The sequence below is a fragment of the Crocuta crocuta genome, unplaced genomic scaffold, assembly GCF_008692635.1.
Source record: "Crocuta crocuta isolate KB4526 unplaced genomic scaffold, BGI_CrCroc_1.0 scaffold30, whole genome shotgun sequence".
Taxonomy (NCBI): Eukaryota; Metazoa; Chordata; class Mammalia; order Carnivora; family Hyaenidae; genus Crocuta; species Crocuta crocuta.
Window position 1 is genome coordinate 11,105,605 of NW_027528345.1, and position 13,763 is coordinate 11,119,367.

General features: G+C 40.9%; 1 protein-coding gene across 4 annotated transcripts in view; it reads left to right on the forward strand.

Moving 5' to 3' along the window:
* The window catches only part of ATF1 (activating transcription factor 1), a 74,819-nt gene that overhangs the window by 729 nt on the left and 60,327 nt on the right, over nucleotides 1-13,763 (forward strand). For 3 of the 4 annotated variants that reach the window (XM_077753374.1, XM_077753371.1, XM_077753378.1), the window contains exon 2: nucleotides 8,473-8,571. In XM_077753374.1, coding sequence (XP_077609500.1) covers nucleotides 8,479-8,571 — 93 coding nt within the window. In that variant the 5' untranslated portion in view covers nucleotides 8,473-8,478. Of the gene's footprint in view, nucleotides 1-8,472; nucleotides 8,572-13,763 lie in introns of those variants that run through there. The other variant, XM_077753375.1, reaches the window with a different exon arrangement.

A 13,763-nucleotide genomic window follows, 5' to 3' on the forward strand; every position in this document is an offset into this window, starting at 1 on the left:
GGGCCCGCGGCGGAAGGGGGAGGGGCTGCCCGCTGTCCCCGCACCGAGCGCGCTTCCGGTTCTCGTGCCTGGCCCGGCTGTTTCCCCTTAAGTCGTCTGTTCCCCCCCTTGGTTCCCAGCCCCCAAGCAGAATAAAGCCGGAGACCTCCCGCGGGGGGTGCGTTTAGCTTCTGAAGCGGCCCCTCTGTGGCCCTTGCACAGCGCCTTCCGTCGTAGGTCTAGGAATGGGGCGGGGAGGGCAGCGTGGCCTTGGCCTCCGCGCGTTTTCCGCCCAGCTGCTCGGGACCGGTTCAGGTACGTCTGGGAGCCCCCGGAGCACACCGGGCGCACTCGTGGAGGGCGGAAGCCGCCCTTACCTTCAGGGAGCTTACAGTTGAGCGGGGTGCGGTAATGACACAGACGTACCAAGCAGTAATGGAAAGGTGGAGCTGATGAGCGAGGAAGGAGGCTGTGGGATGATAGAAGCTCCTCTAGGCAGGGTCAAACCGAGGAAACGGTCTCTTTGATTTTCTCCTTTATCACAAAAAGCAAAGCATGGTACTCTCAGCATCAGCGACACGGTGGAGCGTGCAGCTTAACCTGCTTTAAAATTGTTCGTGTTCAATAATGGCTACTCTGTTAGTTTTTGAGGAGCAGTGGGCTAGTACGGATTCCCTAAGCTACCAGAAAGAGCATACCTGTGAAACCTTTCCATCAGAAAAGAGCCTAAAGCGAAGAAGCAATTACCATTAATGTATGCGGAAAACATTTTCAGTGTTCCCAGACCCGGAAAAGAATCTCTCAGGCATTTCTGCTACCTTAGGACACATCTTACTACCAGAATAAGTCGAGGTAAAGCCCGGATGCTCACAGAGTTCAAAGCCGTGGAGACTTGAGGCTGAGATGCGGGTGTAATTCTGGGGGAAGGAGTTTGGCCGGCCACTCTCGCCCTTGTGGTCCAGGCTGCCTCTGTGATGGCTGGCTGCGAAACAGACCCTGAATGCCGTTTTCGCTCTTCTCCTTTCCCCTGAAAGTGAAAACCGTCTTCAGATTTCTTTTGGTTAGCGAAATCGGGTACTAGTGTACGTCTTTTTTTTTTTTTTTTTTGTAAAAGTGAAGTGGTGTAACACAAATTTTCGATAAACTCGGGGATAGCTGTCCTACTCCTTGAGGGTACCTTCTAAGGCTTTTTCAGTGTGGTTTTGGCAGGCATCTTTGTCAGGCTGACCTGGTCTGTGATAAGAGTATGTTGTTTGTTTACGTTGCAAAATGTATTTTGTCTTGAGAATTTCATAACCAACAAAAAGAGGTAGTTTTATTAAAATGCTGTTTTTCCTATAGTGTTTATAGTGTGCAGTGTCCCAATCAGAATCAGTACTGTTGTCCTAATGCTGAATGTGTTCGTTCTACTACTTGTAGTTATCCTTTAAGGTTATGTTTGGTCTGCGATACATCTGTACAGTACCACTGTGTCACCAGCAGGTGGTAGTCCCGTCCAAACATGCTTTTTCCTTCACATAGCATTCTACTTAACTATAATTAATTTCTAACTCTAAAGTAGGATGTTTTCTTGTGTCTGAATTGTCCTGAGTCTAAAGCTGAATTGAAGTAATTGGCTAAATATATGTTATTTTAAATGTTTGTTCATTTTTGAGAGAGAGAGAACGAGCAAGCAGAGGACGAGCAGAGAGAGGGAGACAGAATCCCAAGCAGGCTCCGCGCTGTCAGTGCAGAGCCGAAATCAAGAGTCCAATCCTCATCTGACTGAGCCAGTCAGGCGCCCCTAAATCTATTTCTTTTTTTTTTCTTTTTATTTATTTTTTACAAATAGTTTATTGTCAAATTAGTTTCCACATAACACTCAGTGCCCATCCCCACAAGTGTCCTCCTCCATGCCCATACCCCCTCCCCCCTACATCCATCAGTTCTCAGTTTTTGTCAGCATTCNAAATCTATTTCTTTAACCATTATTTACATCTGTAGCTAGATAAACCTAACTAAACCCATTGATTGATAAAGCATTAATAAATATGCAAGGCATTAGTTGGGGCAGGATATGGTCCTTGGCTCCCTAGAGCTTGCCTGCTGGTGCTGTTCAGAAAACAGGCCGTTGCAATACTGGGATAAGTGCCATGAGAAGAGGGGATAACATGCTATGGGGATACAGCCAGAGTTTCTAGACTAGTCTGAGGGAGTAATGAAAGTTTGCCTGGAAGAATACATAACTCCAAGGAATAGGCCATATGAAGAGAAGAAAAGGAGTGTTTCTGGCAGAGCGAACGGCATATGTGAAAGCCTGAAAGTGAGAGAAAGCAAGGCAGACACATTTGCAAATCTGAAATAAATGCAGTGTGACTAATAGGAACAGTTTTGAGGGGGAGGTCATGAATGCACTTGTGGAAATGTCGAGCAAAAGACTTCTTGCCCTCAAGCTTATCATAGCTCAGTATTCTCTGTAGGTGAGGAAACGAAGACCCTCTTTATTCAGCAAATGAGAATACTGTGTTTGTTGGTGTTCATCAGCTGCATGCGTGAGGGTCTCTGCTGGGCAGGGCACACATTCACAGGATACGGGCCCTGTCCTTGGGCACCTTGAGACTGGGGGAAACAGAGTTCCCAGTGATAAGTAACCTCATTAGAAATAACTGCAGGGCACAGTGGAAGTAGGAAGGAAGAAAGGGCCTGGAGCAGTTGGGAACATAACCTTTGAGATGAAACTTGAAAAGAGTAGGAGTTTGCCAGATGGACAAATCGACAATGTGAGAGGAAGAGGGGCAGTGTGGAATTAACAAAAAACACAACAACAATTAAAAAAAAAACCGACATGGGTTTTGGATTAAATAGTTCTTGCCTCCGATCATGTAATCACATCTTACTGTGAGATCCATGGTATATGACAATTTCCTTGAGCCTCAATTTACACATCTCTAAAATAGAGAATCCAGGAAATGATATTTAAAAAGTTCCTAGTTTAGTACCTAGCATATTATATTCCTTTCTCTGCAAGTTTTCTTAAAAGTTACCATGCTTTTTAATTACGATCTCTATATGTCAGCAAGATCATAGCCTGCTGCAGTTTCCCAGTTCCCAAAATTCATTCCCATTGATGGTACTTGTGAAGCTGTGTTTCATTGCTCGCCCCCCACAACCCCCCCATTCTGTCCTACTTACCCTTGTCTAATGTTAAGCTTCCCTCTGGTGCCAGGGACTACTTTACTTTCATAGAAAATGCCTTTGTACACATACAGTTTATTCTGTATTGAGGAACCAGTTTTTAACAGATTGTTAATCTTAACCTTAATTTTAGGAATAATAGTTCAAAAGTGAGTAAATAAAGGTTACACTCTTAACATTAAACAAGTATAGTGTATGTATTGTTTACAGTGAGAGGAAACTATAAAGCTGTTTCCATTTTGGGAAAAACAAATTAGTTGATTCCTTTTTTTTTGTTTGTTTAAAGCTTATTTTGAGAGAGACCTAGATAGTGTGAGTCGAGGGAGGGGCCAGAGGGAGAGAATCTCAAGCTGGCTCTGCACTGCCAGCATGCTAAGCCCAGCACAGGGCTTGAACTCATGAAACCATGAGATCATGACCCAAGAGTTGGACGCTCAGCTGACTGAGCCACCCAGGTGCCCCAGTTGATTACTCTTTAAAAAAAATTAATAGAAAATAGGCTATCTTATTTTCCATAGGAAATGTGGTCGTAATAATTGTCCAAAATCTTATTTGCTGACTATGGTGGCTTTTACTAGGAAATGTGTGTTTTGTTGATTGTGTTAGTTTCCATTAGGTATAGGATTTCTTAATGATATTGTTACGGAGGAAACATCAGTGAGTCACAGTGAAACAGAAAAGTATCATTTCCAGTAATTTTAAAAAGTTTTTTTTAATTAAAAAAAATCTTCTGTTTATTTTTGAGAGAGGGAGCGTGAGTGCAGGAGGAGCAGAGAGAGGGGGAAACACAGAATCCCTGAAGCAGGCTCCAGGCTCTGAGCTGTCCGCGCAGGGCCTTACATAGGGCTCGAACTCACGAACCATGAGATCATGATCTGAGCCAAAGTTGGACACTTAACCACCCAAGTGCTCCTAAAAAGGTTTCTAAAAATCTTTCATAGTTTTTTTCAGTGCTTTAGCACTGTATACTTTTCTTTTACATTCTAACTTACATCTTCTGAAATGGAGTGTTAAAAAAGGCATTTTTGGGCCTCCTGGCTGGCTCAGTCAGTAGAGCATACCACTCATGATCTCGGGGTTGTAATTTGAGCCACATGTTGGGTGTAGAGATTACTTAAAAATAAAATGTTTAAAAAAGTAGAGGCAGTATGGGGGCGCCTTGGTGGCTTAGTCGGTTGAGCGTCCGACTTTCGCTTAGGTCATGATCTCGCGGTTCGTGGGTTCGAGCCCCGCATCAGGCTCTGTGCTGACTGCCAGCTCAGAGCCTGGAGCCTGTTTCAGTCTGTGACTCCCTCTCTCTCTGACCCTCCCCTGTTCACGCTGTCTCTCTCTCTCTCTCTCTCTCTCCTAGAAATAAATAGAGGTATTCATAAAAAAAAAGTAGAGGCAGTATGTAGAAAATAATTCCATCTTTGATGTTGTCTATATATTTTATCTGTGGGGTTAACCCTCGTATCAGTGAAGATTAAAAATCAAAATGCTCTTCCTAAGGAAGAGACGCATATGTGACCGAAGAAGCAACATAGGAAGGAATAGATGAATTTGTCAAAATTAAAATTTTATTTTATTTTTAAATTTTTATTCATTTCTGAGAGAGAAAGACCGCGTGAGCAGGGGAGGGTCAGAGAGAGAGGGAGGTAAAGAATCTGAAGACAGGCTCAGGCACTGAGCTAGCTGTCAGCACAGAATCCGATGCGGGGCTCGAACCCATGAACCATGAGATCATGACCTGAGCCAAAGTCGGACGCTTAACTGACTGAGCCACCCAGGTGCCCCCAAAATTAAAACTTTAAAATAATCATAGTGAAGTCATATTGGGAAAATATTTACCTCCAGTTGATAGAATGAAATTTATATTAAGAAAAACACTAAAATCTGATAGATGGATGGAGAAATAATATGAACAGATATATCACCCATCTAATAGAGAATTAAAGAAATGTAAACAATGTATTGTTTTTCACCTGTCCTTGCTTTCTTATGTGCTTATTCCATGTATAATTCCTTCAGAAAACTTTAAATATTCAAACTCTTTGATCAAGTAATTCTCTTTTTTGGAACGTATCCTATAGAAATAATTTTAATTGTGGAAAAGTGTTCTGTACGAAAGATACCAATCACAGTATTGTCTTGTTTGGTAAAAAATTAGGAATTACATCTATTCACTGAATGGAATATTTTGTAGCCTTTAAATATGTTTCAGTTTTCTTTTTTTTTTAATGCTTTTATTTATTTTTGAGAGAGGCAGACAAAATCTGAAGCAGGCTCTAGGGTCTGAGCTTTAAGCACAGAGCCTGACACAGGGCTTGAACCCATGAATGGCGAGATCATGACCTGAGCCAAAGTCAGATGACCAACTGACCGAGCCACCCAGGCACCCTCCCAAGTATGTTTCAGTTTAAAATCTAGGAAATACTAGTGATAAATGGGAACAAGATACAAAATAGTGGATACAAAATTGTACATACAGTATGTTTACAACTTTTTTTTTTTAAGTTTATTTACTTTGAAAGAGAGACCGTGAGTGGGGAAGGGGCAGAGACAGAGAGGGTGAGAAAGAATCCCAAGTGGGCTCCACACTGTCAGTAAAGAGCCAAACACAGGGCTTGATCTCCTGAAGTGTGAGATCAAATTGTGCAACCTGAGCCCAAATTAAGAGTTGGACATTTAAACGAGTGAGCCACCCAGGCTCTGTCCTATGTTAACAACTTTTTAAAAGTTGTGGAAAGAGAACACTGAAAAGAAACTAGACAGTGTGGTGATTAAGGTTTTATTATCCTTTTTTCTTTCTGTTATTTATTTTTCATGTTAGAAAAAAAGACTAATTATATATTTAGATGGAAAGAAATTAAAAACACCTTATGTTTAAGGCGACATACCTTTTCTCTGTGACTAAAAAATAATAGCTTTAATCCAGATGTTAAGAATGAATTTCTATTTTCTGAAAAAGGGAAGAAGAAAATATGTAGCGTTAAACTTCACATTTACCAAGTCAGTGATGGTAAGGGGCAAGTACGTAGTTGCCTTTCTGCCTTTAAAAATAAATTGTGGTACCACGCACATAACATAAAATTTACTATCTTAACCACTTTTAAATACAGACTTCAGTAGTGATTAATATATCAGGTTGTTGCACAACCAGTCTGCAGGACTTTTTTATACCCATTCAACAGCAGCTCCCCGTTTCTCCTTCCCTCCAGCTTCCAGCAACCAATATTCTGATTCTGTTTCTAAGGGTTGACTATAAGTGAAATATATAGAATATATATATAAGTGAAATCATACAGTGTTTGTCTTATTGTGACTGTCTTAGTATAACGTTCTCAGGGTTCATTCATGTAACATGTGTCACAATTTTCTTTTCAAGTTTCAATAATGTTCCATTATATGGGCATCTGGGTGGTTCATTCGGTTGAACGTCCAACTTCGGCTCAGGTAATGATCTCACGGTTTGTGGGTTTGAGCCCCGCATCAGGCTCTGTGCTGACAGCTAGCTCAGAGCCTGGAGCCTGTTTCGGATTCTGTGTGTGTGTTTCTCTCTCTCTCTCTCTCTGGCCCTCCCCTGCTCATGCTCGCTCGCTCTCTCTCAGAAATAAATAAAAAACATTAAAAAAAAATTCCATTATATGTATATAGCACATTTTGTTTATCCATTCATCTCTGTGCACACTTGGGTTAATTCCACTTTTTGCCTCTTGTGAACAGTGTTGCTGTGCACATGGGTATACAAATACATCTGTAAGACCTTGCTTTCAAATCTTTTGGATATATACTTCCATGTGGGATTTCTGGATCATATAGTAATTCTGTCTTTCATTTTTTGAGTAACTACCATACTGTTTCCCATAGCGGCTACACCATTTTTATATTCCCCACGGAAATCTTTAGTAAAAGGCGAAAGATCTATGCGATCTTACACCATTTTTATATTCCCAACTGTAGTGCACAAATTCTCCACATCCTCTTGAAGGCTTATTTTCTGTTTGTTTGTTTTTAATATTAGCCATTCTAATGGGTGTTGAGATGATATCTCATTGTAGGTGTGATTTGCATTTCCCTAATGATTAGTGATGTTGAACATCTTTTCATATTTGCTGGCCAGCCCCCTCTTTTTTCTCTTTATGCCTTTGTACATAATCATAAAAACTTTAACTTCTACCCAAATCTGTTAATACTCTTTTTTTTTTTAATTTTAATGTTTGTTTATTTTTTGAGAAAGAGAGTGAGCTGGGGAGGGGCAGAGAGGTGAGGAGAGAGAAATCCCAAGAAGGCTTCACACTGTCAGCACAGAGCCCAACAAGGTGCTCAACTCCTGAACCATGAGATTATGACCTGAGCTGAAATCAGGAGTCGCACGCTTAACCAACTGAGCCACCCAGGCACCCCAGCAGTCTTTTTCTAAGTGGTTGTCTTCCCATTTGACATACCCCATCTCTCATAACCCATGTATTCTCATTGTTACCAAGCCTGCATATCCTGTAGTTGATTATCTAGATCATCTAGATCTTTAGAACCTATTTAGGTGTGGTGTTACTTATTTACTTATTTACTTCAGCTTCTACTCAGTTAATTCTCTGTATAGAAACCTATGTGCAGGGAGAAACTACTCCCTAGACTGGAGAAGAATGCTAGTGTCTATAGATAGGAAGACTATCATACTTCCTTTTTTTTTTTTTAATGTTTATTTTATTTTTGAGTCTCTCTCTCTCTCTCTCTCTCTCTCTCTCTCTCTCTCTCCAAAGTAGGCTCCGGGCTCTGAGCTGTCAGCACAGAGCCTGATGCAGGGCTTGGACCCATGAGCCATGAGATCATGACCTGAGCCGAAGTCGGAGGCTTAACTGACTGAGCCACCCGGGTTCCCTAGATGACTGTCATACTTCTTGAGTGGGATAACATTTGAAAATTTAGTCACAATAATTTACACATATATGTGCCGTTCGTTAAATTTTAACATGTTCATGGGAACAAAATTTTAAAAATGAAAAAGTATACAAGGTAAAGTCTTCCTATCTCTGTTCCATAGCTATCAATTCTTTTTATGGAGGCATCCACATTGCCAGTTTTTATACAACTATGCAGTATGTTACACGTAATCTGTAGCACTTTTTATTTGCCATTTCTTGAGATCTTATAATTAGATCTCTACACAGAGCAGAACGTCAGAACATATTGAGTTTGGATAAATTGAGCTCAGCCCATAGCATAGAAAAGCTTTGTCTTGTTCCTCTGAAAAAGTACACGTTTTGGAGGGAAATGTCTTAGGATTTCTTGAAAATGAAGTTAGAAAGCATCTTTTAACTGTCTTTTTTCCCCTTATAGTTGATTATGGAAGAGTCTCACAAGAGTAACACTTCAGAGACAGCATCGCAGCCTGGGTCAGCAGTTCAGGGAGCTCGTATTTCTCATATTGCTCAACAGGTAAGGCTTTCCCTGCCAAGATGCTGGGCTAATTAGTAATATTTTATAAAAAGAACCAAGCAGAAAGGACTGTAAAACGTTGAAATGTATGGAAGGAAAGTAGATTTGATTTTAAAATCCTGTCAAGATTACTCAGGTTTTGTTTTGTTTTTTTAAATATTTGTTTATTTCTGAGACAGACACAGCGTGAGCAGGGGAGGGGCAGAGAGAGAGGGAGACACAGAATCTGAAACCGGCTCCAGGCTCTGAGCTGTCAGCACAGAGCCTGACGCAGGGCTCGAACTCACGAACTGTGAGATCATGATGACCTGATCTGAAGTCGGATGTTTAACTGACTGAGCCACCCAGGCGCCCCAAGATCAGTTTTATTTTCTTTCATGTGAAGTATACTCAATGTTGTTTTAATGTGTATATACTTCTCAAAACTTGAAGAAATGGATTTAATTTTATGTGGGACATGATTATTTAGATTTTTTTCAGACTGATGTTGCTGTGTGAGAAAAATGAAAAATTATTTGGCTCTTTAAGCTAACTTAAAACAGACTAATAGTTTTAAGAGGCAAACCATCTTTAATTCAACAATTTATTGTGGGTATGTAGGAAATATTTCTGCTTAACTGGAAAATAGTTGTATATACATTAGAGACCTTAAATTGATAGGCATGCATGTTGCAGAAATGATATTTTATAAATTTCAAATTGTCTGATCAATGCACCTAACCCACTTTAAGGAAACAACTGACTATTTGTTGTCAGCTATAACATTTGAACTTTCAACCATTGTGAATTTGACAGTTTCCCAGTAGTTACAGACTTTTTAGTTACAAACTTCTGTAACAGAATCATGCAGGAGTATAAGATTTGGTCAAAGCTTGTATTCACCATTGTGAGCTTAACAGTTTCCCAGTAGTTATAGACTTTTTAGTTACAAACTTGTGTAACAGAATCATGCATGAGTATAAAATTTGATTAAAGCACAAGGTAGACCAGTGGATTTTAATGTTAACCGAATATGCAATGCAACGTTCAGATTGTACATTGCAAACACCTGTAAGAAACTACAACCTGTCGAGTTTTAATGTGTCCAAGAATATCCATAATTATCTGAAAAGACTTAAAACAGTCTTCCCTTTTCCAATTACATGTATGTGTGAGGCTAGACTTTCTTCGTATATCTCATCCAAAACAACATATGGCAGCAAATTTAATGTAGAAGCCAGTAAGAGTTCATCTACATTCTGTTAGACATTAAGGTAATTTGCAGAAATGTAAAAATAATGCCATTCTCTCACTAATTTGGGGTGGGAAGTTTAGTTACAGAAATGAAAACATTTAACATGTAATAGTTTACATTATTTTTAAATGAATTATTAAATATTTTTAAATTTTTTGTTTTATTTATTTATTTATTTATTTTGAAAGAGAGGCACCAGGGGAGGGACAGAGAGCGGGGGAGAGAGAATCCCAAGCAGGCTCTGTGCTGTCAGTGTGGAGCACAGCGTGGGCCTCCATCTCACAAACCATGAGATCATGACCTGAGCCAAAGTCAAGAGTTGGATGCTTAACTAACTGAGCCATGTAGGTGCCCCTTGTTTTAATTTAAATGTAAGTGTTAGTAGGTTAAAGATTAAAAGTTAGTAGATTAAGGTAGATTCTTCTATAAATAAGAATTTGGGGAGGTCCTCGGTTTTTAAGAGTGTTAAACGGTCTTAAGACCATAATGTTTGAGAGCCAAGGCCCTAATGGGTTATTAATGCTTCTAGCTTGATGCATCCTTCTATATTATTTGCCTGTATCTGTGTAGAATAATTATATCTACTCCAGATGGTGCTGGAAAAACAGTTATGGAGTCTTCCAGTTTTCTTTCTGTTAATAGCTCCCTCCACAGACATGTTTAAGTACACTTGGCTTACTTGTATACTTCAGTTATTTTGGTGAGATATGAATGTTTTTCAAGTTTCCTTAGAAGCATATTTATAGTGAGTTGTAGAATAAGCACATTTCTAAGTAATTAAGTAATTTTGTAGTGATTTTGAAAAATAATGTGACTGACTTTATGTCCAAATTCTTGTGGCTTGACTACTTGATCAGACTCTAAATGTTTTAAGGAAACAGTGTCTACTACAGTAATATTTGTTCAGTCATTCAGTATCAGCTGGGAATACAGCAGTGAACAGAAGTCTCCGCTCTTATGGACGTTACATTCTAATTTTGAGGAGACAAGCAATAAAACAGGTATCAGTTCATAGTGTGTATTGTGGAGACTGAGAAAACGGTAGGAGGGATAGGAAGTTGGTGGGGACAGGTGGACTTGCCTTTTTATCTGAAGTGGTCAGAGAAGTCCCATCAGTTGTAAAATGCTGAGACTGATATGAGCTTGACATGGTTTAGGAACATCACGGCGGCTGGTGTGGTGGCAGACGACTGAGTGAGGGCAGAATGACGTGAGATGAGACAGAGAGGTTTGGAGTGGGAAGGGGAGTGCTGGATAAGGTAGGCCTTGTATGCCACTGTAAGGCTTTTGGCTTTTAATTTGGGTGAGATGAGGACCCTTTGGAGTGTTTTGAGTAAAAACATTCTCTAACTGATACTTTAGTAGGACTATTTTGGCTGCTTTGTCAAGTGGAAGCGGGAAAGCCGCTTAGGAGGCTGTTACAGTCATGGGCGTGGGAGGTGATAGTGACTTGAACCAAGTAGCAGTGGTAGCAGCAGTGGTGGTGAGGTAATAATATAATATAATTTGCTTGTGAAGCCAACAGTGTTTACTTTTGGATTACATGTGGATTTGAGAGGAAAAAGAAATTAAGATAGACCCTATAGTTTTTGGCTTGAATAAACTGTAGGAATGGAATTACCACTTAATTAAGATGGACAACACGAGAGCATGGTTTTTTCTTTTGGAGGTAATATTGGCATGTTAAGTTTGTGATACGGTCTGTATTAGTTTTCTGTGCCGCAAGCCAAATTACCACAAATTTAATGTCTCACAACAACACAGCATTGATGATCTCACAGTTTCTGTGAGGTCAGAAACTTCTTGGCTAGGTACTCTGGTATTGGCTGGGGCTGGGTTCTTATCTGTGGGTTAGACTGGAGAAGAATCCACTTCCAAGTTCACTTGGGTTGTTGGCAGAATTCGTTTTGTTGCACCTGTAGGACTGAGAGCTTCAGTGTTTTGTTGGCTGGAAGCCACCCTCAGATCTTAGAGGTCATCTGCAATTTGCTGCCATGTGGCCCTCCCCAAGTAGTTCACAGCATGGTAACCTGCTTCCTTCAGTCCAGCAGAAGGGTGAGAATGAGTCGGCCAGCAAGATGGAGTCTTTTATGATACCTTATAATATAATCAAGGGAATGATACCCCATTCCTTTGCCAAAAAATATAATGCAGTCATAGGAATGATACCCCATTGCCTTATTGTGTTGATTAGAAGCAAGTTGCAGTTCCCTCCCACACTCAAGGGGAAAGGATTACTCAGGCATGAATACCAGGTGGGGATCATGGGGGCCACCTTAGAGTCTGTCTGCCAAACCATGCAGGTAGATTTGTCCAGTAGGCAGTTGGATATATATATGGGTCCAGAGTCTAGGAAAGAAGTCCAGACTAGAAATGTAAATTTAGGAGTTGTGGATTTATAGGTTGTATTTCAATTCACAGAGTGAATTCTGTCTTCCACTTAGGATACAGAAAGCTGAAAAGAGTATTGCTCCCATCCTAAAATAAGAATGAGCTGTAATATACAAAGTCACAATCTCTCTGGATCCATAAGAGGTGGGATGTAGGCCTAGCTAATCTGTAACAGAGCACAGGAAGAAGACAGGGCTATCATACAAGGGGAAAGAAGAATTCAGCTAAGTTTTTAATGAATTGCTAAAATCTAAATGTGGGCTTCATGAAAATATAGAATCTTTGAGAGCTGCAGACACATGGTAGGTACCCCACCACCACCACCACCATAGGCATTTCTCCAAGGTCCTCCCAACAGTTTCTCTTGAGAAAAAGTGGGGAAAGCAAGGGATACCAGAGAAAGACTCATTAGGTGGTACAGGCCTGCCTGGACCCTTTTCTCCCTACGGAAAACAGCTTTAAGCCACTGGGGGAAGGGAGTAAACTCCATTTTCCATTGTGGCTAGGAGGAGTGAAAAGGACAAAAACCCATAAACCTTGAGGGAAGAGGAGGAAACTGTTCTGGGTTCAGGCCTTTAGTTTTCTTACTAATGGGAGAAAGCCCAACCCCCTGCGATCCAGGGATATAGGGCTTGCCTGAGACTGAGCCAGGACAACCGAGAACTTCCCTGTTCCCTGCTAGCAAGTAAAAGCAACAGCGGTCTACCCCTGGGGAAGGGTAAGATTGTGGAAAGAGAGTCGAAAACCTAAAGCTGAGGGTGAAGCAAGAACATTGAGAAAACACTCTGGGCAAACCAGCTCCCACCCTAAGCAGAGGGTGGCACTAGAGGAATTTGAAGCAGACAATGCACTTCAGGTAATCCTAACAAAACCCAAGCCCAGCCCAATTCCTGAAGAGATTGACTCAAACCCTCCCCTCGATCCCAAACTAATAGCTTGGAGAAAAAGATCCATACCTGTTGTTTTTTTTTAATGATTATTTAGTTTCGAGAGAGTGAGTGAGCAAGGGGAGCAGGGGAGCAGGCAGAGAGAGAGGGAGACAGAGGATCCAAAGCAGGGTCTGCGCTGAGAGCGCAGAGCCCAGTGTGGGGCTCCAGCTTAAGAACTGTGAGATCATAACCTGAGCCAAAGCTGGACGTTTAAGTGACTGAGCCACCCAGGTGCCCTTAGCCATACCCATTTTTATACTGTTTCCTCAGTCTGTCTCCTCTTACACAGGATGTCCATCATTCAGGCAAACATTTATGAAACATGCAAAAAAATAAAAAACAACCCACTGTTGAAGAATCAAAATAATCAACAGACTGAGGATGACATAGTTAACAGAACTGTCAGACAGTGAATTTAAAGTACCAATGAATAGGGGCACCTGGGTGGCTCAGTTGGTTAAGCATCTGGCTCTTGATTTTGGCTCAGGTCATGATCTCTTGCCTCATGGGATCAAACCCTGAGTCACAGCTGCTTGGGATTCTCTCTCTCCTCTCTCTATCACTCTCCTGCTCACTTGTGCACGTACCTGCTCTCTCTCTCTCAAAAAAAAAAAAAAAAAAAAAAATTTAAAGAAAAA